This window comes from Vulpes vulpes, chromosome 3 (genome assembly GCF_048418805.1).
Source record: "Vulpes vulpes isolate BD-2025 chromosome 3, VulVul3, whole genome shotgun sequence".
Lineage (NCBI taxonomy): Eukaryota > Metazoa > Chordata > Mammalia > Carnivora > Canidae > Vulpes > Vulpes vulpes.
The window spans coordinates 136,857,929-136,881,362 of NC_132782.1; the positions used below are offsets into that span (position 1 = coordinate 136,857,929).

The following is a 23,434-nucleotide window of genomic DNA, read 5'->3' on the forward strand; positions in this document are numbered from 1 at the left end:
GAATAGTTTGGGAACTATTTAGTTTTTAATATGTTATTCTTTCTCCCACCAGAAAATAATATATCACATGTCATAGGAAAAAAAAAATAAAGCCATATCACTTGTCTTCAATACAGTGTGTACTAGGTCAGTATAAATAAAGCAGTGAAAAGGGTGAGAGATTAAAACTAACTAGGGTGATAGACACCATTATTGGAGATTCAACAAAGAGCCTCAGGAAGCCCTAAAGAGAGCTCCAGGAAAACATGTGATGGTATGTCCCTGAGAGAAAGATATAAATGAAATGAAGCTAATTTTCTCTTTCATTCATGTTAAGTGGGACAGTACACTCTGTTCAGTCCCTGAGGTACAATTTTTCAAGATTACTAATTACTAGATATGGCAGGTAAGGTGATATATGTGTCTGTAACAAGTGCAATCTCGGTTTCTTTAAGATCAAACAAGTGCTAAAAATCATTTATGGGGAAAAAAGAAAGGCAGGAAGGTTTAGTCCCTGGGAAGAAAAAAAAGTCTCTAGAAAAATACTTGGGGGATCCCCGGGTAGCTCAGCGGTTTGGCACCTGCCTTTGGTCCAGTGCCTGTGTCTCTGCCTCTCTCTCTCTCTCTCTCTCTCTCTCTCTCTGTGTGTGCCTCTCATGAATAAGTAAATAAAATCTTAAAAAAAAAAAAGGAAAATACTTTGACACAAATGTATGGTTTCTAATATAGAAAACCTAGTATTTCACAAGTAAATGAAAAATTGACTGTGTTAATACTTATAAGTGTTCTCACAATTGCTCTATAACCCAGTTCTTAGTATACTTATTATTGTTCTCAGAGTGAACAGTAATTGTTGCAGTTTCTCCCACTTTTAAATATATTTCTGCACATTGTTCTATTTTGTCTACACAATAATCCTGTGACCTAGATATTGTTATTCTATTTTACTAATTCTACTTGGTAGCAGTGCTGGGATTCTCAATGAAGTCTGATTATCTCAGAGCATGTGCTTTAAATGTTGGTGTTAGAAGTAGGATAGAGGCAGGTTCCTATTCCTAATTTCTCTAGGGTCTAGAGATAAGAACTTGGCATCTAAATTCCCGCATTCAATCTATAGATTTAAGTGGCCTGACTTTTTTGTTTTTAACCATTTTTGAGTGCATAGTGAATTTTAAGTTGTAGCATTTGCTTTGAGTTTCTTTTGAGCTTCTATGGTTGTCACAGTGATTTTAGGGTGTGGTTGGCTTGGACATGTTTATGCCATCTAAGACTGCTGAAGGCTTGTTTACTTTGTTTATTGCCATTCCAGGATAGCAGAATTTAGCCATCCAGTGGAATTCTTTTGTGTTTATCTTTACAGCTGGAATGTATTAGATCTTTACATGTTGCCTTAACACCCTCTGTGAAAATTCATTCAAAATCAGATTTCCTTTATGTCTTAAGACAGATTGCTTTTTAATAGAGTTCAATTAACTTGATTTGGCTAGGAGAGGAATGAAAGGCATGGTGGTTGGCCCTAGCCAGACAGTGACCTGTAGAATAAACAGTTCTTTTAATTTATTTTACTCCTTTCTATTGGCATACCCAAATATAAGGTTTTGTGGATGTCTGGATATAGGCCTGTGTATTTCAGAATTGGATGAGGCATAAAGGAAGCTGTTGTAAATAAACTGGAGCAAATCTCATAATTAGAGGGCTTTCCCTAGAATACTATTGGAAATTACACACACTTCAGAATTATGCTAGGGAAGCAACCTTGGATGGCAGTCTCTGGAATGAGACATGCTGGTTCAAATCCTGGCTTTTTTTCCACTGGTGACAGACACTTTATGTCTCATTTTTTTTAATCTGTAAAATATGGGTAATGACACCTAATTTACAGAGTTTAGGCAGATTAAATAAGATAATACATATAAAATGCTTGAAATAGTGCCTGGCATATGATAGGTGCTAAATGAATGTTATTGTGGGAATAAAATATTTTATATTATTCAAATTTTAATAAGGTAATATTTAATATAGAAATATGGTTTCTGGAATTCATAGGACAAATCTCTCCATCTGTAAATAAGAATCTTATTCTGTGCTCCTCAGAAAGCCAGTGTTTCATTCATATTGTGTTAAATTGTCCATTGTCATGTCTATAAATGGATGTCTATATGTATGTGGACATATACATGTATATGTATGTGTATGTGCATCATATGACAACTTTCATCCGATTATCTAAATTCATATCCAGGCTCTGCTACTTACCAACTGTGATATCTTCGGCAAGTTTCTTAACTTCTCTGTATCTTACTTTCTTCAAATGTATAATAGAGAAAATAGTATCTACCTCATAGATATAAAGTGATTGGCATAGTGATTGGCACATAAAAAGTGCTCAGCAAATGGTAATTGTTGGAGGAAGGGGAGAGAAGAGAAAAATGAGAAAAGAACAATATTGAGAGATTCTGAGAAAAGTAGAAAAAAGATATATCTGAAGCCTACATGTCTAATAAAATGGGAGGACAAAAATTTTCATCTATGATCCTCCATTTGCCTTTTCCTTTATTATCTCTGCAGATTTTCCAAATTTTTAGGGGTTTTATAGTGTTTCTATACTTAAACTGAAGGAAACACTCTTCTGTGTGCTTCAGGGCAGAAGGACAAAGGGCTAGTTAGTGTCTTTTATCTCTTTTACAAACAATAAGAAGGAAATGATTTACATAATAAATAACAAAATTATAATAAATTTATGATGGCTGTCACCATTTGAGGTTAAGTAAAGGCAGTTCAATGTACATTCTTCTGGCATTTTCTTGGTTCAAGAACTATTTAATAGACCTAGACTTTGGATAAACTAACAAATGAATGAATAATTTATCAATGAAAGAAAGTCAAGACAAAGTGGAGTCTTTCTTCTCATTTGACCTCCCAGTTCTGTGGCAAGTTTCCTTTCTTAAGCCTTTGAGTCTCCATGTTTCTTTCTTTGTTTCTTTTTTTCTTTTCTTTTCTTTCTTTCTTTTTTTTTTAGGATTTTATTTATTTATTCATGAGAGAAACACAGAGAGAGGCAGAGAATAGGCAGAGGGAGAAGCAGGCTCCACTCAGGGAGCCCGATGTGGAACTCAGTCTCAAGACCCTAGGTTCACACCCTGAACTAAAGGCAGATGCTCAACCACTGAGGTACCCAGGCTGTCCAATTTTGGCTCATTTTTATTTCATATAGGTGATTTCAGTCAGATAAACAATGTGCAGGACCCTTAGTACTTTTATGGGGGAAAATTTTTTTATAAACTTGAGTATTATAATTGTGCCAAATTTGCTTCCTTGGGCTTCTTTTGGTTTTGTTGTATTGTTTTATTTATTTTATTTTTTATTTCAGGGAATTCCAGGATTCACTGGTAATATTGGTTCACGTGGTTACCCTGGCAGGCAGGTGAGGTAACTATATTTACATTTTCCTTTTATGTTCCTTTTCATTAATGCATTGTATGTTCTGATTTTCAGAGTTAAAGTTCAAATAATAATTGGCTTATTTTTATTGAATAATGAATTACTCATGGCAAAATAGTTTTAAAATTAAAATTGTAAAAATCCTTCAAAAATATTACTGTAGAGAGGTTTGTTTAAAGTGGGAGTGGGGTTTCTAAACAGGTATGATGTGATACAGTGGAACCTTCAAAATTAAAATGCCCAAGGGTCAAATAAAATTTTAAAACAATCCTGCTATGGATTTTACAATACTTTCACTCACTAAAATGAAGTAATGGTAAGAGTTAAGATTGTATAACAAGCATTGTTTTTTAATAGCACAGTTATAAAAACTTGAGACACAGTTTGGCATGTATACCACCACCGAATGCTTTTATTTGAAATGAATTCAAGCCTTTGTAATACAGTTTTGAAAATTTACTCTAAACATTTCATATTTAATTTTTTCTAATTTATAATTTTATTTATTTCATGTAGACTAATAATAGAACAAATTTTCTTTCATAGGTTTTCATGAATTGAAGACTTACTCTTGAAATTAATTATTCATTTAGCATACTGGAAAACTATAGTTGTAATACCTTTTTTATTCTCAAGAATGAGGGAAGTGAAAATGTCAAAAAGTAATCTATAGTTAACAAAATCCCATTATTTTAGGTCTTAAAAATACACGGAGAGTATTGTATATTAGAGTCTTACCACCAAGTGATGATTTGTATTATCAGAAACATATAAAAATACTCAAGCATATGGACATTGATCAGAAATTAAAAATGTATTTTTTAAATTATGGGAATATATTTTAGATAAGTTAATTAGATGTGTTTTAAAAAGAACATGGTTTTCCAATGAGAAATAGTTTAATTAAAATTATTTTTTTTGTATCTTATAATGTGTGCTAATTTACCTTATTTAGGTGACTAAAATATATTTTTGTAGAGATTATATATATAGTGCCTCTTTGGTTCTGAAATTCTAAAACTCCTTGAACATATATAATCTTCATTAAGTATACCTAGTTCTGAATTTTATACTTGTAAAAATGATATTTCTTTATATCTTATTTTATTTTATTTATAAACAATGCTTTTAAAATATTATAGCATGATGATGATGACGTCTTTTGTTCACACTAGGGTTTAGCTGGACCAGAAGGTAATCCAGGTCCTAAAGGTGTACGAGTAAGTAACCATTTTCATCCTTTTGTAAGCATGCTTGTATAAAAGTAGAATGAAATATATAAAATAGGTATCAGTTTCACACGTCCACAAGAACTTTGAATGTAATGCCAGTTTAGCCTGAAAAGGACATTTGTCCAATAGATACTTTCATTTTTAATGGTCACAGAGAGCAGTCTTAACAGTAGTAGGTTTAACATCATTCTTTTCTATTATTTTCTGGCTCCTAGCATAATGTCTGGTAGGTTAGAATGGACTCTATAAACAGTTGTAGCACAATTTATATATGAACATATATAGACCTAAAAAATCATGATAAAAATATGAAGAGTCAAAAAAATTCATATTAATTTCAAGGCTGAGATAATATGATACAAAAACTATCTGGAGAAAAAAAAATCTGCAAAGAAGGAAATAAGCTTATCATATCAAGAATACACCATTGCACTTCCAAACCACTAAAGAGTTTAGACATTTTTAAAAATTTATTTATTTATTTATTTTAAGGATTTTTATTTATTTATTCATTAGAGACAGAGAGAGAGAGAGCGAGAGAGAGAGGCAGAGACACAGGCAGAGGGAGAAGCAGGCTCCATGTAGGTAGCCCGACTCGATCCTGGGATTCTGGGATCATACCCTGACCTGAAGGCAGACGCTCAACTTCTGAGCCACCCAGGCATCCCAAGTTTAGTCACTTTTAATCATTAAGGGAATTAAAAAAAAAATTACTGTGATATCTTACATAGTGTGCTACAAATTAAAATTAAAGCTAGTCTAGGAAAAATTAGAAAAAGTAAACTGGAATTTTTATTTTTAAAATTCTTTATTTTTAATAGTTATTTTCCAGAATCTACACCTATGCTTTGTATTATCTAAAATACTTTTTTGAGATGCACCTGCGTGTTCAGTCAGTTAAGTGTCCGACCCTTGATTTTGCCTCAGATCTTGTTCTGAAGATGGAGCTCCCTGTTGGGGTCCCCTCACACAGTTCTAGAGTCTGAGAAGTTCAAGGTCAAGGCACTAGCAGATCCAGCATCTGGTGACAGCCTGCTTCATGTCCTGTAGACAGTTGCCTTTTTTATCATTACATAGCTGAGATAGCAATCATCTTTCTCATATCTCTTCTTCTAGGGGCACTAAACCCGTTCATGAGGGCTCTACCCTCATGCCCTAATTACCTCCCAAAGAGCTCACCTTGAAATACCATCACACTGGTGACTACACTTCAACATATGAATTCAGTCCATAGCAAGAGGCATGAAGTACATTCACATTGTTGTGCAGCCATTACCACCATCCATCCTCAGAACTTTTTCATCTTCCCAAATTCCATCTCTATATCCTTTAAGTAGTAACTCCTCATTCTCACTTCCTCCCAACTTCAGGCAACCATTCTGCTTTCTGTCTCTATAAACTTGACTATTCTGTGTATTTCATTTAAGTGGTATCATACAATATCTATCTTTTTGTGACTGGCTTATTTCTCTTAGCATGATTGTCTTCAGGGTTTATTCATGCGGTAGCACGTGTCAGAATTTCCTTCCCTTTTAAGACTGAATAATATTCAATTGTATGTATATTCCATATTTTGTTTATCTATCCATCTGTTAAGCATTTGAGTTGCTTCCACCTTTTGGCTATTGTGAGTAATGCTGTTCTGCTTCTACAAATGACATTTACTTTTTTTAAAAAAAATATCAATTCTTCAGGTGCCTGGGTGGCTCTGTCAGTTAAGTGTCTGCCTTTGGCTCAGGTCATGATGCCAGGGACCCCTTCTCTTCCTCTGCAGCTCCCCCTGTTTTTGCTTTCTCTCTCTCTGTCTCTCTCAAATAAATAATTTTTTAAAAATCTGAATTCTTCCTTAATGTATATTATTATGAAAGCATTCACTCTTGAAAGGTCACCCATAGCCTTTATAGAAATTAGTTAAAATGGCCTTTTGTATCTGTCCTTCAAATTCCCTTTCACTTGGACTTTTCTCTGTATCCATAAAATGATTCTGCATTTCAAAACCACCTCCATTTCAACCTCTCTCTAGTTTAGTGATAATTTTTCTTTTTGTTTTCTCCTCAGAGCTCTAGTTTACCTGAAAGGCCTCCAGCATACCTGTCTTACAAACCTTATCTCTCTATAAACTCTTTCTATAAGTCTCACATTTCCAATTCCCTGCCAAGATAATTACATTTGGATACCTCATTAACACTGTAAACTCAAAATGACCAAAAGAACTTCTCCTCTTTCTACCAAATAGCATTCCCTTTTGTTTTCTATATTTCTATCAGTGGTTACCATTTGCTTACCGTCCAGCCATAAACCTTAGTGTCATCTTTGCCTCAATCTTTATAGAGACCGATACAAAGACCAGTTGCTCCATAGTAAACCTAGTGAATTGTATAGGCTGCAAATTTGATTGTATCAAAACTATGCCTAAATATTTTTTTTAATGGCTCACAGTATAAATTCTAGACTTTCCATCATTACACAAAAGACTTTCCTTGATGTGGCCATTGCTACCCTTTAACCCCACTGGTTACCTATCATCCACATACAGCTATTTGCAATTCTATATAAATGCCATGTCATGTCATTCCTATTGATTGAATGAATAGTAGTACATTATTAATGCTGCTCAAATGTTGCCTCCTCTATAAAGCTTTCCTAAATCTTCCCTCTGGGCAATGTTGGTCACTCTGCCTCCAAAGTTTCAGTTGATTTTGTATTTATCACATAATATATCACATAATCATATTATAATTATCATATGATATTACAATGATTTAGTTGTTTGACCCTTTTTCCTAAAAAACCATGAACTTCTTGAGCGCACTGACTTTCATATTCATCTTTTAATTGCAGTTTCTGGCACATAATAGGCACTTAAATAATGTTTTTTGAATCGATAATCCAGGCTCATATTCCTTCAAATTTGGACCATTGAAAGAGCATCTAACAGGTTTTCCTACATTCATTGTTTCTTGTCTCAGATGTATTCTATATCCTGTCAACAGATTAACATTTTAGAAATACAACCTACTCTTAGGGCACTACCACAATCCCCTAAAGGCAGTAGCTTCCAGTTGTCTAAAATTCTTAGCTTGAAATTTGAAGGTCTCCTTAATCTAGTCTCCAAACTATCATATACTTTATCTTTTAAATTGAAGAATTTATTATTTACCACAGAAATATAACTGAAGTGTATTAGGATAAAATACCTTGCACTGCTATTTATATGTGCCCCTTGTTGTCATACCAGTTAGAATCTTCATTGAGGTACATTGGATCTTTGCTCTTCTCTAAAGCGTCTTACAGGTATAATGCTATCCGTTCCCATTTACAAACACTCCCTGAAGTTCTCTGTTTCCACTCACCGTAATTGTTCTGCTTGGAGTTTTCTTTCTCCATCCTCTGCTTGTCAGGATTTGACCTACTCTGTTAGCCTATCTCAAGTGCCAGTCTTTTTCTAAACATTTTATTGCCTTTACCTCTTGCTACTTTGGAATGAATCTCTTCTCCCTCTGTGCTACTTTGTATCTTTTGATACTTCCATTCAGCCTTGTATTTTAGTTAATTATATATTTTCTGCCCACTATACAATTCAACAAAGGAAAGGATTTGGTCTGGATTTTCACTGGTCACTGTGTCTTACGTTATGATCTCTACTGTTTTTTTTTTTTTTTTTTTAATGAAAAGATTGTAACTTCTGGAAGGAAGGTGATAAGGTAAAGGGGAAGTTATTTATTCTGTTAAGTCTTAGAGTTTGATATTATTATAAAAAATGTATGATCTGTATTTGGAATTACTTATAGGGTAAATGTTCAAATAAAATAAAGATTATTTGCTTACTTTAAGGGTTTTATTGGCTCTCCTGGAGAAGTAGGACAACTGGGACCTGAAGGAGAAAGAGTAAGTCCATTTCCTTCAAATATTATTTCTAAAGTAATATGCTTATGATAGTTCAACAGGGTCGTAAGCTCACATTCACTTCATCTTACTGAGTGAAGCAAGCCAGTTTTATGAAAAATCACTTACCAGAAATTAGTTAGACTCCCTAGTATTTTACTGAATTTTGTTTTAAGGAAGTAAGGTAATACAAACATGAACATGTATGGTTAGCTATTTTAAATTCAATTTTTAAAAAACACGAATTGAAATGGTAAAACATCTAATTATGAAAATTATATTTTATAGTTCATTAATCTTTAAGTATGAACTCTTGACAGGTCTTGTGTTTTATAGTACAACATATAGTAAAAAAGTTCAGCCTCAGAAGATATATTTTTTGTTTAATTTCATAATGGAATAGAGCTGTCCATAAATGTGGGTATGAGACAGATACTTACTGTAATTAAAGGTACTTGTGAATAAAGATAGAATCTTTGCAAAATGATTGGTCTTACAACAGTTAATCAAATAGGTACATAGTTCTAGCATTCTAACGTCATCATGTTTAGTTTTTGGTGTTGTAAGCAGTTCATTGTTTTCTATTTGTATTCTTTAATTTTACTGTCAGTATTCATTGAAAAAATAGAATTGAGCAATATTAGATTTGAAAATAGTCATATCAAAATTTAGCATTCAGTGCTATTATTGTAGGTATACTATTCAGGCCAGAGTTTTCTTCATTTCTGGAAACTGGTTTTTGCAAGTGAAAGTAAACCAGATTGTTCTTTGCTAGATGAAATTTTCAAATATATAGTTTGAGTAAATTATACCACATTTTCTTGTAATCACTTGTGAACTTCCTGACAGAGATGAAATATTCAGTTTAAATGTGCTGTAGTGACAATCACAATGTCTGGTCTTCTTTGGAGAGATGAGGTGAAGATTTTCCCTTGATGAATATACAGGTCGTTTCTTTCACTTGCAAAAATATCTTCAGTGTGATCCTGCACCTATGCTACTTAATTGCCATGTGATACAGCAGACTTATAGATCATGTTTCCAATCTATCATGCAAAGAATTGAACTGCTTCTCCTTGACCAAAGGAGTATATACTGCTGTATATCTCAGTATACATATATACATATATCTTGAGCAGCAGATATATGCTACTCAAGATATAATACTTTCTTGATCTTATTTCTAGTTAATGATGTAATAAATAGAGCAAATTTAAGTCCTTGCAAAATGTTATCATCTTGAACTTAAGGATCGCATCACTGACCATCATTAGGCACACTGCTTGCAATCATGTTCACTAGTTTCGGCCAGTCTCTGTGGAAATATTAAGACCTGTCTCAAGTCAAAATGTAAGACCATTTTGTGGTATTATGGCTATCATGTGTAACATGTCCTAATATTTGGCTACCTCAACATTTTCATTAAAACTATGAATGATATAGCTATGAATAATATAACTATGGATAATGTAAAATGTGTATAGAGAAGAGAGTAGAAAAGAGACATAGAGAAGACAGGCAAAAAGAGTATAATGCTAATCACTCCTGAAAACAAATAGAAAAATTCCTTCCTGAGAGTCAGTAATAGGTATATGTATGTATCTATATCTATACCTATATCTTTATCTATGTCTGTATCTATATCTATGACAAAGTGATTATATAATTTTGTCTGTATTATCCTTAGGTTTCCTACTGAGATTTAGTGAGCTACTAAAATTATGAAAAATAATTACCTTACTTTTTGAAAAAAGGTGGGCTATATTATGTAAAAATGTGTAGTCTTGATGAAATGAATCCTATTGCTCACCATACTATTTTGATAAGACATTAGATGAATCTTTATCAAACACTGTTGAACTAAAAGTGGATGGATTACTTCAACTAATGATATCGTCTAACTTACCTGTATATACTATAACTCCCAAGCTACATAATTCTAGCAGATTCCTTAGACTCTAAGGCTTCTAAGTAATTCTAAGTCTCAAGGTGATTATATCCATGAGGATATTTTGGACTGCAAATAACAGAAAATCCCAACTCAAACTGACTTAAAAATGAGGAAATTTTTAATAATGATGGTAATGATAATAGCAAACAATATACTGGATAGTTATATATAGGCAAGACACTATGCAAATACTTTATATGAATTAATTTCTCTAATGCTCACAAATAGTGAGATAGGTACTATTATTATTTTTCTCACTATAGATGAAAAAAAATGAGGCATACAGAGAGAAAGATTTGTCTAAGACTATATACAGGTAATAAGAGCCAGGATCTGAACACAGATGTTCTCGCTCCAAAGCTTGAGTGTTTAAGTACCATGCCCTACTGCTTCCTACAAGACCAGAAATCTATAGGTTAGGTGGGATCTAGGCACAATATGATGTTGAGCATAGTGATATCATCTCTCTGCTTTGCCTTGCCTCATGGTAGCTTTACACTAAGGCAGATTTCCTATACAATTGCAGAATTGACAGTGTGAGGGCTAAGTGTGCTTTCATTTATGTGCAGCCAGAAAGATAGGGAGACAGAGAGGAGGTAATTATCCCTTAGGTGTTGGAAAAGTAAGACCTTCCTATTTATCTGGTTGTGCCAGCTTTGGTTGTGTGCCCACCTCTGGGCTAATAACTATCACCAGAGGAATGTCAGGACTCCATTTAGAAATACAGATAGGATGCATTTCAGAATAAAATCAGGATTCTGTTATGAAGGAGAAAAGTAGATACTTTAGTTAATTTAATATATTAAAGCTTCTTTGAATGTCATACCAGTTTAACAAACAATTAATTTTTCTCTTCATACTTCATTAACTGATGTTTGAGAAAAAAAAAAGATCTGTAATATCTATCTCATTCATTTATTCAACAAATGTTAATTTTTGACTTTTACATATTCTAGGGTGTTCCTGGGATCCGGGGAAAGAAGGGTCTTAAGGGAAGACAGGTAATTCAACTTTTATTTTTTGAGGTTCAGTTCAGGGAAATATAGTCTAATTATGTGCATATTTCTCACCTATACAAATATAAATGTAGTTGTTCTTGTTGTAAATGATCTATCTCATTCAACAGAATTTAAATTTTGCTACCTTAACAGTCTATCAAATAAGACCTGAGACTGTGAAGGAAAAATTAGATTTAAAAAATATGAAATTTAAAAACTAAAAATAAAAAAATAAAAAAATATGAAATTTAACGCTCCTAACCCATTTAATAGACCAGTGGAAGAGACTTTTATCCATAGGATAAGGAATTAAAATGTCACAGAAAATATATGAACAGTTTAAAACAATAATGATAGCACTATTCACTCTCATATTCTATAGGTTTTAAAAATGCCTGCTTCAAATACTAGCTCAGAAGCTATATTTTTTATGTCTTTAGCTTTTTATATTTGCAGATTAAAAAAAATCAAGGAAAGTGAATTTTGCCAGAGAATATAATAATTTCAGAGATGGAAGGAAATTTTGACATCATCTTTATACCCCTATCATTTAACAAATATGAAAACTGTGGTTCAGGGAAGCATCCTCATGTTATCTTGGTTAAATTAGTGTAGCTAACTAGCCACATCCTTTTCGCTTGTGTTGTTTTTACTGTTATCCATAGGTATTCGTAGGGTAACACTTTCTGTGCTACACTGTATTCTCTAGTCTATGAGGAAGGAAATTGGTTTTTTTGTAACAACTTTTCTAAAATTTTGGTGTATATAAATAAAGCCTTGATGATAATTATAAAAGATTACAGACCTCACCATACTCTTCCTTTTAAAGCATTTGTTCTTGAACTTTGTAGTATTTCTAGAAGGTAGATTAGAATAGGTATTAATGTCACCATTATATAGGTGAGGAGAATGAGGCTTAGTGATGTTCAAAGACATGCTCAGAATCTTACAGATAATGATGGTATATGTAGAATTTAAAGTTTCACTTTAAAGATTTCAGTTTATTAAGATAAGCTTAATAGACTGTCAAGAAATTGAAAATAAATAAACCATTTTGTCTTCTTACGTTTATATTCAACTTTAGAGCTAATCTTCTAGCACTTCTAACCACAGAAATTGTCACCATCACCATCTGCATTTTTTTTTAAGATTTTATTTATTTATTCATGAGAGACACAGAGAGAGAGAGAGAGGCAGAGACACAGGCAGAGGGAGAAGCAGACTCCATGCAGGAAGCCCGACATGGGACTCGATTCTGGGTCTCCAGGATTACGCCCTGGGCCGAAGGCAGACGCTTTAACCCCTGAGCCACCCAGGCATCCCACCATCTGCATTTTTAACGCTTAGGCACTCTGATAAATATTTTGTATGCCATCTCATTTAATTACACTCTTATACTACAAAATGTTATGTTACTTCTTTCTGTTTAAGCCCTCATACACACACTCCAAACAGAAATACCGCTCTAATTATCATGTGCAAATACTTAATCTAAATATGCAGAGTTCTCAAAATTGAGAGTAGGTGAAATTTACCTCCTCTATTCTTGTCTTCTCCATTCTTCATCTTTATTTTTTTCGTCCTTTTCCTATCAAAATATGACATCAGTGAAAAAAATGAATAAATTTATTTATAGTATCATATGAATTATTTCTAATGGTTCAACTGTTATGTTATTTATTAGTAATTATATGTTAAGTGTAGTTTAAGACAAAATAAATAATCTGCAATGGTGGAATTTTAGGTGTTGTTGAAAAAATAGAGTGTTTTCCCAAAGCTCCTGTGATACATCACTTACGTTGCTACTAACTTCATTTATTAATATGGCTGGTTTTATATAAATATTAATTTATCTTGGAAATGTATAGGCAATTTCCAGTTTCCTGCTCCACCATGAACTCTAAAATTATCCATGGAAATTTATAGATAACTTCTGGTTTTTTTACTCCCTAGTAAAAATTATCCAACAGATGCTATTGAATTAAAAAGAGAAGTTCAAGAAAACTGTGGGAAAATAATGAATAGAAAGATTACTGGGTTGATTAAACTGTCCTTTACATTACAAAATTTGTATATTTTTATTGCTTTAAAAACATATGCCCTTCTCACAGATTCAGATCCCTAGGAAAATTATATTTGAAAAACATATGTACCTCATTTTTCCTAAATAGTGTTTATAGTAGAAAATCTTTCTGGTGCTATAATATGTCATGTATGCTATACATACTTTTGTTTTTACCGCAAAATGATTTGGCCACGTTTATGAGGAAATCACAGTATTAAAGTAAGATACAGTTACAGCCACAAGTCAAATTATGCCAAGGCTGACCTCAGACACTATTTTAGAAGTGTATCTTATGTATAAATGCTCCCCTATGTTCTGTTTATTATAAGTAAAATCATCTTCAAATAGCTTTGACATTAAGTAAGGGCAAATGTATTAGCATGGGATATTATGCATTATGGGACACTTGTATTTCAAATTAGATGATTAAAATTCCATGGGAAAAATGATTACTTAGTACTGCTTTAATAATAGTAAAAGAAAAATATCTTTAAATGATGTTTCCACTCTCTGATGTAGAAAATATTAAGTGTGTAGAAAACAAATTTGGCCATTTTTTCTTGTCAATTTATTAAATTATGTATACTATCTGTTACTACATATGAAGCAGATACTCAAATACTAAGGCAGAGCTAAAGCTATTCTAGCCCACCATAAAGGAGAGGACAGAAACCTATATATCTGAAAGAATGTAACAGAAACCTGGAAATATTAAAATCTGAAAATACCTGTATCTAAAAAACTTTTGGGTATGCATGTGTCAAAGACAGTTACTTCCAGTTTTCAGCTGACTTCAGAATTGTTTAGAAATGTGGATTCATGCTTTATTAGGATACTCCTATATAGATCTCATGTTATTTCATATACTCTCATGAGTATGAATGATATCTGATGTACTTTAGATGTATTATAATCATCACTTTCCTTTAATTAATCTGATTATTCTTCTTTTGTATTAAATTAGCTCATTTCCTCAAATTTTAGGTAGATGGAGATATGCGATCTTATGAACATAGAATATGTTTCAGTTTGAAGTAATTTTTATAATGTAATTTGTAGAAAACTAATAATTCTTTTTGGATAACTCCTTAAGTTTTATGTAATATTTTACACAGGTTTTTAAAGTCTCTGAAATTAAGGCCAGAAGCTGGTAAAATAAATTACTTCACTTTCTGTATTATGGATGATACGAGACACTTTGAAAGTCAAAATAGACATAGAAAACTTCAAAAGACAAGTTCAGTTCCTTCTAAATATTAATCAAGATGAGCTTCTTTGCAGTACTGAGTTGGTTTCTAATCTGTGTACTAAAGCTGTGTGTTTGATATGAAGTTGACCAAAATATTAATATATATGTGTGTCTCTTATATAGAGACATAACATATAATTTTAGGTGTATAGTATGCAGAAACATAGAGGGAGTAGTAAGAGTACTGTCCAAAGTTGTTCAGTGAGTTGGTAACATTACTAAGCTTAGGCTTGGAAAACTTTTGCTATCAATCATATGCTCCTACTGCTGGCTAAATCATCACTTATTTTCCTGAATAAACACTAAGCATGGAATTAAGTTGTTGTGAATCAGCTTCCTTAGTTATTTCTGTATTTTTTTTTAATAAAATGATAGACTTACAAGTAAGAGATATCTTCTCCTAGAGAGTACAAATATTATATGAACTCTTTTGAAAATGGAAACATTTCAAAATAACATACTATTTTGGTTGTTCAAGAGTTATTTAGTCTTTAGCCTCATACTGCTATTTTTAAATTTAACGTTTCAGTTAAAAGATTTTTCATTTTAAATCTTACTTCCTTGAAAACTTTTCCCCAAAATGAAACATTGTATTTATCCAGTGTTTACAGATTGATGTTTATAACACAATGTGTTTTTGTTTTTTCAAGCAGGAAAAGAAAACTAATTTTGGTGGGAGTTTGGTTTATTTTAGGATTAGAGTATGTAAAAGTAGTTATATTAACAAGTTTATTTGTCCTTTGGTCTTATGTCATTGGCCTTTGAGAAGTTTTTTCTTCCCTGTAGTATAAACTATTTTTTTGTTTCAAGATCTTAGTATAAGGTATTTACTAATAATCGTTAATTATTTTTAAGGATCTCATGTGATCAGTCAGATATTAGTCAATATTTCTGTACTTATGCTTTTGGGTATTAAGATATTATAATTCTTACCTATTTCCTTCCTTCCCTCTCGGAACAAAATCATTACTGTCAGTTAATATTAGAAGACAGCCACAGAGCTCTAAGTGCCATTCATCCATTCATTATGCAGTCTATGTATATAGCTTGAATTTATCTCAAGTTCTTTCTGAAGAGATCTCTGATAAAAACAAAGTACTAGACCATCTTTATTGGTCAAGACTCTTAAATACCATAGAACTACCTTTCTATTTTATATGCTTTTACTGTCTTTATTGGAAAAGCTTCTTGGAACATATTGGATGAGCCAGATTCTTTAAAAGCATAAGTCATCCACCAATTTATAATGGAAAAAAGAAAGCTATTTAAAAAGAGAGAAGGCAGGGAGAGGTTTCATATGTATTTGTTAACATCAGATTTTATAAGTATTACCTAATTGTAAGCAGCTTCTTTTTTTAATGCAAAGATTTCAAACTTCATTCTGTAATGCCACAGTCAGGAAGTTCTATAGTTGTTTAAAAAAAAAAAAAAAAGCATTTTACATGGCTCCCAGATTGATTTAATCACTAGTCTCTTTGTTGTACTTAGTTATGCAAATTTATATGACTCCACAAATCTAAAATATTTATGCCAGAACTGACTTGTTGGGATTGAAGATAAACATGAAATTGGAGCTGGAATTTATTCTCAATAACACCTAGAAAATTCTTGTCAAAATATAGAGATTTTTGAAGGGGTTTTTCAGACCTGATAGGAATAAATTATAAATAATCAAATCATTTTACATTAAAGTTTGACAAAGAAAAAGTGTACTCAGTTTTCTTCCTATGAAAATCAAAATATGCCTTATTGTCTGCCTTAGAATGGCAGACAAAATAACACCCTTAAGGCACCTAGACTTCAGGGATGTTTACTTTTCTAACTATAGAAAGGAGTGCCTCCTCCTCTTTTCTCATACATCTTTCTGTTAGAAGAGTCTATTTAAAGTAAACTGTATTTTGGCTTCTAACTCCAGTGTTAGAATTTCAGAATATAAAATCCTTCTGTTAGACATCTGTTATTAGTTTCTATCCTTAGCCCAAGACAGTCTTAAATACGTGTTGCACAATAGGTCTCAGATACATACATTTTATCAAGAATTTGGAGACAGTGCTTCCTTTGTTCGAGGAAAAGATTGTGGTTAATTCGATTATAGATAAAGTACTACTGTTGCTAGAGCATTCTGAAAAAAATGTTATTAACTTTTAAGTGATTCTGTCTCTTTCAGAAAAATGTATTTTCTGATTTTAACTTACTAGTTTTAGTCTGTAGTGACTATATTTGGCTTACAATAGCTTAACAAGATGTATGGAAGAGATCAGGACTTTGAATTAAACCTACCTTCCAGTTTGGGATAAATAGAAAAGAGAGATACCCAATGAACTATAGCTGATAATTTGGGAGATGTCCAGGCAGAGCATGATTTCTTAGAGATTATAAAACTAACAGGTGGAAATTCAGTCAGGCAGTTGTTTTTAGGGCAGATAATGTAAAGGAAAACTCAAGAGTCCTGTAAGTTATCAAAATCAGGAATGTGAGTGTAAATATGGCCATGAGGCTTGGCTTGGGTTCTCAGTGAGGAAAAATGACAAGAATAAGGTGGGGCCCTTATGATCGAGGGATAGAACATGTTGTATACCAAAATTGCTTCATGGACACAAGAAGGCAGCAGATTGCAATTTCCACAACCGGGGTATAAAATGGTAACTAGGCTTTAAGAACAAAGCAAGAATTTGAATGTGAGAACTGGGGCCCCAATCATAACTAGGTAAACAGTAAGCCTGACTTGAAGCTAAGTCTCTGAGAATTGGGCTAAAAGTCTTTAAATTCTTACCTAAGTTTAAAATTAGTTTCAACTAACAGAACATGTTTGACCCTTGAAGTATGGATCAAATTATCCAACCTGTGAGGAAAAGAAAGTGGAAGAAACTGAATCTACACAGAGTACTTCACACTCTCGCCTTTTCCTATAGTAATTATACTTTCTTTTTGAAGGATTTAAAAATATCACAATTTTGTGGTAATATATATTCATGTTTAAAAGGTGCAGAGGTAATTACCAGGTTTTATTTTTAGTGTTTCTAAGCTAAGACAAGTTAGTTGATCTTCTCTTTTTATTGCTTAGTCTTAGAAAAAGTTGTATTTCTATTTTTGTTGATAATGCCTACTTAGTGTATGTGTCTTTTATGATAATTTTTATTTATCATTACTTTAAATTGAATATGCTATTTCTAAACCATTGTTCTCTGAAAAGAGCAAAGTATATTCTTTTTTTTTTTTTTAGCAAAGTATATTCATAGTTAACTGTGGCCTTTAACAGAAAAATTTTGCATTACTTTTGTTTTTTAAAATTCTATAAATGTAGTCATTAGTATTTATGGTTCTTTTGGTCCTCATACTTTCCTAATTATTTTATATGCAGTATTTTTCTAATTTCTTTGTAGAATTAGGAAAATAATCATTTTACTAGACTCTCTAAGCAATAAGTTTCCCACTGTTTCAAGACATTTAGGTATACTACCAAGTATAGTATCTATCCTCTAAAATATTAATACCATGCACATATTTAGGCATACCAAGTCTAGAATAGTTCTTAGTGTTATGAAACTACTATGTTTGATTGACAGTACCACTGTTAGGTTCCAGGCAAGAGAGAAACTTGATCTGGGTACTATACTTTTGAGGACCCTGTACATCACAAATACATAAATATATTAAAAACAAAACACAAAAGTGCCCATGTCACTTAGGATCCAGCATTTAGCATTGGTGTAATATGACCTGTAATTTAGACCACTCTTATTGCCATGTATTATCTATTGCTATAAAACAAGTTACTCCAAGTTAGTGACTTAAAACAACAATAACTATATATTATTTTTCAGAGTTTTTTGTGGGTTGAGAATTTGGAAATACTTTATTTGGGTGGGTCTAGCATAGGGTTTCTCATGAGGTTACAGTTAAGATTTTGGGCAACACTACTATCATCTGAAGGCTTGACTGGGGTTGGAGGATCAGCTTGTAAGGTGGCTCACTTGCAGGCCAGCCATGTTGGTGCTAGATGCTGGCAGGCCTCATTGCCTATTCATAGAGACCTCTCCACATAGAACTTGAATGTCTTCACAGCATGGTTGTTGGCTTGCACCATAGTCCATGACAGCAATGTAGAAGGTGTAGTGCCCTTTATGACCTACCCCAGAAGATACACTGTACTTCAATATTCTGTTAGTCATATAGGTGAATCATGAATCAAAATGAGAGCATACTACACAAAGGCATTAATATCAGGAAGTGAGAATCATGGGGGTCCATCTTTGAGGCTGGCTATCACAATTTAATGTCTTTAGGCCTCAGGGAAATTCTTTGTATCTGTGGCCTATAATCTCATGTCCGAACGTCATGAAGCTTTGTAGATGGTGTCACTGCCAAAAATAGAGATAGAAACTGCTCAAGATTGTGGCGAGGATTTGGTCAGGCAGCAGAAGCACTTAGATAAGAGGAAAGATGAATTAATTAACTTATCTAATTCTTTCAGTACGAATGCAATAGAATCCTGTATAATGAAGTACTGTTTCCTGATAATGCAGACTTCTATTTTCTTCCTTCTTTTTGTGTTAGGATTTATGGTTTCAAAGGGAATAGAGTTAGTGCAGTATTTGCAACAGCTGCACCTAGAAACTGAAATATTTTGCATTCTTAAACAATTTATATTACTCCTAAATTTGCATTTAATAATTACAAACACAAAATTCATGAAGAATGATAAAAATTCTTTGCATTTGGAACTAGTTGAATATGAAATACCAAAATGAGGAAGCTTTTAAAATATAGATATTTAATTAGATTAAATTTTTAAAGTTTTAAGTAACTATAAAATTTCTGCTTAGGGTCACAAGCCTATAGTCAAAATGTCAGCGGGCTGCACGATCATCTGGCGGCTTGGCTAGGGAAGAGTTCACTTCCAGCTTCATTCATGTTGTGAGAAAACCTCATTTCTTCAAGGCTATAGAATTGAACCCCTAGACCTTTTGTTGGCTTATGGCTATAGACCAGGTCTTGGCTATAGATTTAGATCCTATGGGCTGACCATAGTTCCTAGAGCTCACTCACAATTCCCTGCCATTTGGGCATCTCCATCATAGCTGCTTATTTTAAAAAGCTCGCAAGGAAAGTTTTTAGCTCCAGGCTGCTAAGATGGAATCTTATATAGTATAATGTAATCATATTGGTGACATCCCATCACCTGTTCTATATTCTGTTAGAATAAGCAGATCATAGGCACACCCTCATTCAAAGGGTGGGTATCACACAAAAGCATGAATAGCAGCAGCAGGAGGTCGGAATCATAGGAAGTCATGGAAGTCAGTCCATTGTACTGATCAAACAGTGGAAAGGAGCAAGAACATTATTCATGACTTGAAGAGATCAAATGAAATCCCTGAAATGTCATATTCTTCATAAAATAAAATTTTATAACTCATCAAAATGATTAAAATGTAAGAAAGAGAATTATGCACAACACAGAACAAACAATGAGACTCTGGCTTGCCCACTAGTAGACAGTTATTACATTGATGAAATTGGCAAATTGGGCAAGAAAGCAAAACTCAAGCTTCCCTATGGATGATAATCCCAGAAAATGATTAATAAATCCTTTGGCAGGAATAAAGGTATTCCTAAGAAAGCACAATTTGATTTAAATTAATGGTTATAATTTTCTACTAGGTAAATGTGAGAGAAAATTTAGTATTTTATATTATAGCAAATTCTCTCAAGTGGAAAAAAAAAACTATAGAAACTTATCTTTTGTATTCTAAGTTCAAAGGCAAAGTGTTTTCTCACTATTGTTCCATGTTTCACAACCAATCCTTTAAGATCAGTTTTTGACAATGGAGACTTGTGACTGCAAACATTTAGGTTCCTAATTAAAGGAACACAGAACCTCTCCTGCATTTAAAAAAAAAAATCATGCATGTAATTACTAGAAATGAAATAACTGATAAATAGTAAACACATGACATATTCAACAACATAAAAACATTGGTATGATGTTTTTTAAAAGAAAATAAATGTCCATTACGTAGATAGATATAATAATGCTTTTTTTGTGGCATTAATTGTGCTATATTTCATATACAGGTAAGTATATCTAGGTTTAATAGGAATTATTTCAGAAATTGATGACCCAATGGTCAATATCTAAGAAGGACAGAAAATAAATAAATGATATCTGTCTAGACAAGAAAATTAAGAATGAAATGAAGGGACACCTGGGTGACTCAGTGGTTGAGTGTCTGCCTTTGGCTGGGGTTGTGATCCCCGGGCCTTGGGGTTGAGTCCCACATCATGCTCCCCAGGGAGTCTGCTTCTCCCTCCACCTAAGTCTCTGTCTCTCTTTCTCTGTGTCTCTCATGAATAGTAAGTAAGTAAGTAAATAAATAAATAAATAGAATGAAATGAAATGTTTATTGGGAAGTTAAGTGAGAGGAGAAATAATACAGAAAAAATTTAAAAGTAGGTATTACTCAGTTTAACTACATTGTCTTAGGAGCAAAGTCAAGTTGAACAGCTAATATTTATTGTAATGTTGAACTGCCAGAAGAATAGAACGTTGAAATTAATAAGTTTTCCATTACTTATTATGCTAGTGCAGATTTTGTGGTAAGTGAAGAATTGATCATAGAATTGATCCTCCCTTTTCTCCCCCTGGAGGGGGGGAAATCACTAGTTTTATGGAAAACTGAACTGGAGAGCAGCTCCTCCTACTGGGTGAGGATGGAGCCACTCATTCCCAAATAACGTATCTTCTAGGCAATCCTGAGAGAGTCCCCAAGGATGTTTTCAGTAGTCTGTCTCAACTAGTTCAGACTGATTGTGTCTTCATTTTTTAAGAAAAACTGTTGGGATCTAATTCACATACCATAAAATTCACTCTTTAAAATGTACAGTTCAGTGGTTATTATACTGACAGAGTTGTGTAGCTGTCACATTAATTTTAGAACATTTTCTTCACCCAGAAAGAAACCCTGTACCCATTAGCAGTCACTGCCCAATTCTCCCTGCACCACCAGCCCTAGGCAACCAATAATCTGTTTTCTAATGTCTCTGGATTTGCCTCTTCTGGATATTTCATGTTAATGGAATCATGCAGTATGTACCCCAGTCTTTATGATTTCATTGAACTTTCTGAAAAACCTACTTATGATCTATCTAAAAAATCAATCATCTCTCATGTTTCAGATTTATTACAGAATTTTTCCTCCACTTTTTCCATTACCTGCACATCATAAATACTTTGAAATACCCTTATTAGCTCATACCAAATAGTATGATGTATTGCAGATATGTGAGCTTGTTGACAACAGAATTTGACTTCCAAGGACAATGAAAGCAAAACGCCTGCCTGAACTTCAACTGACTTTGAAGAGGGTATGGCTACAATATGTTTGACTACACAGATGGTTTTTGCATTATCCTCTGATTACAGAATAAGAAAAACTTCTAGTATGGGTTAACGATGCCTTAGAAGCATCACACTTTTTTTTTTTCCTATTGCTAAACTATCTTTTAAATTTAGCCCATTTGTATTTGTACTGGTAACCAGTGATTTTTGACAATATTTTAAATATGTATTAAATAACTGATTTACCTAAATAAAGAGATTATAAGACTCTAATGATGTACTTTTATTTCTGGGAGTCTTTTTCTTTTTTTAAGATTTTTTTTTATTCATGAGAGACAGAGAGACAGAAACATAGGTAAAAGAAGAAGCAGACTCCCTCCAGGGAGCCTGATGCAGGACTTGATCCCAGGATCCCAGAATTATGACCTGAGCCAAAGGCAGACACTCAACCACTGAGCCATCCAGGTGCCCCTTATTTCTGTTAGTCTTACAAAAATTTTAAAAATGAATAATATTAAAATGTTGATGATGATCTTATAAATTATTTCACAAAGTAGTTGTTAAAAAGTGAGCTTTTAAAGTTGATAAATCTAGTGGCAAATATTTAGAGAAGAATTGTAGTATATAAAGTAAGAGTAACCAAGTAATTGAGTTATTTTGCAAAAGGATGTATAATAAGTAAGTGTATTACTTACTACCCTTCATAGTTTACAGTGTAGAATCCACAGTAGGCACTGGAGAAGCTTGATTTTCAGTCGCACCACATTTTATGGTTGCAGTATTTATGTGCATTGTGGCTTTCCCCAATAACAAAGTACTTAAATGATTTGTTATATGTTTATCATATCTTGAAATGATGAGCTAAAATATGCAGTGTAGAATAGGAGAAAGAGCACGGACTCTGCATTCAGACTTCCTCCATTCCAATCTCAGTTGCACTCATCACTGGTGGAGTGCAAGTGACAAGCTCTCTGTGCTTTAGTTTTCTCAACTGCAAAGTGAGGATAGCATTCATTGATTTGACTTGTTAGGAAGATAAAATGAAGTAGTATGTATATAATAAAGCGTTTAAAGACCTTAACACATGGTAAGTGTGCTAAGTACATGCTTAAATAATATTAGCCATTTCATTCTTTGTGATTTGGGTCTAGGAATGGCAAGAAATAATGGAGATAACTAATGAATTGGTCAGAGAAATCTTTGTTACGTTCCCTCTTATTCAGTGATCCTTTATATTGTGACGAACAAATGTTTATTTTCTCCAACTTAGTTTTTTGTATATATTATGTGGC

General features: G+C 32.9%; 1 protein-coding gene across 13 annotated transcripts in view; it reads left to right on the forward strand.

The window, feature by feature from the left end:
• Positions 1 to 23,434, forward strand: part of COL24A1 (collagen type XXIV alpha 1 chain) — a 387,560-nt gene that overhangs the window by 69,820 nt on the left and 294,306 nt on the right. For 9 of the 13 annotated variants that reach the window (XM_072754694.1, XM_072754691.1, XM_072754695.1 and 6 more), the window contains 4 exons: positions 3,350 to 3,403; positions 4,596 to 4,640; positions 8,487 to 8,540; positions 11,445 to 11,489. In XM_072754694.1, the coding sequence (XP_072610795.1) occupies positions 3,350 to 3,403; positions 4,596 to 4,640; positions 8,487 to 8,540; positions 11,445 to 11,489 (198 nt within the window). Of the gene's footprint in view, positions 1 to 3,349; positions 3,409 to 4,595; positions 4,641 to 8,486; positions 8,541 to 11,444; positions 11,490 to 23,434 lie in introns of all 13 variants that reach the window. The other 4 variants (XM_072754701.1, XM_072754703.1, XM_072754702.1 and 1 more) reach the window with 1 other exon arrangement.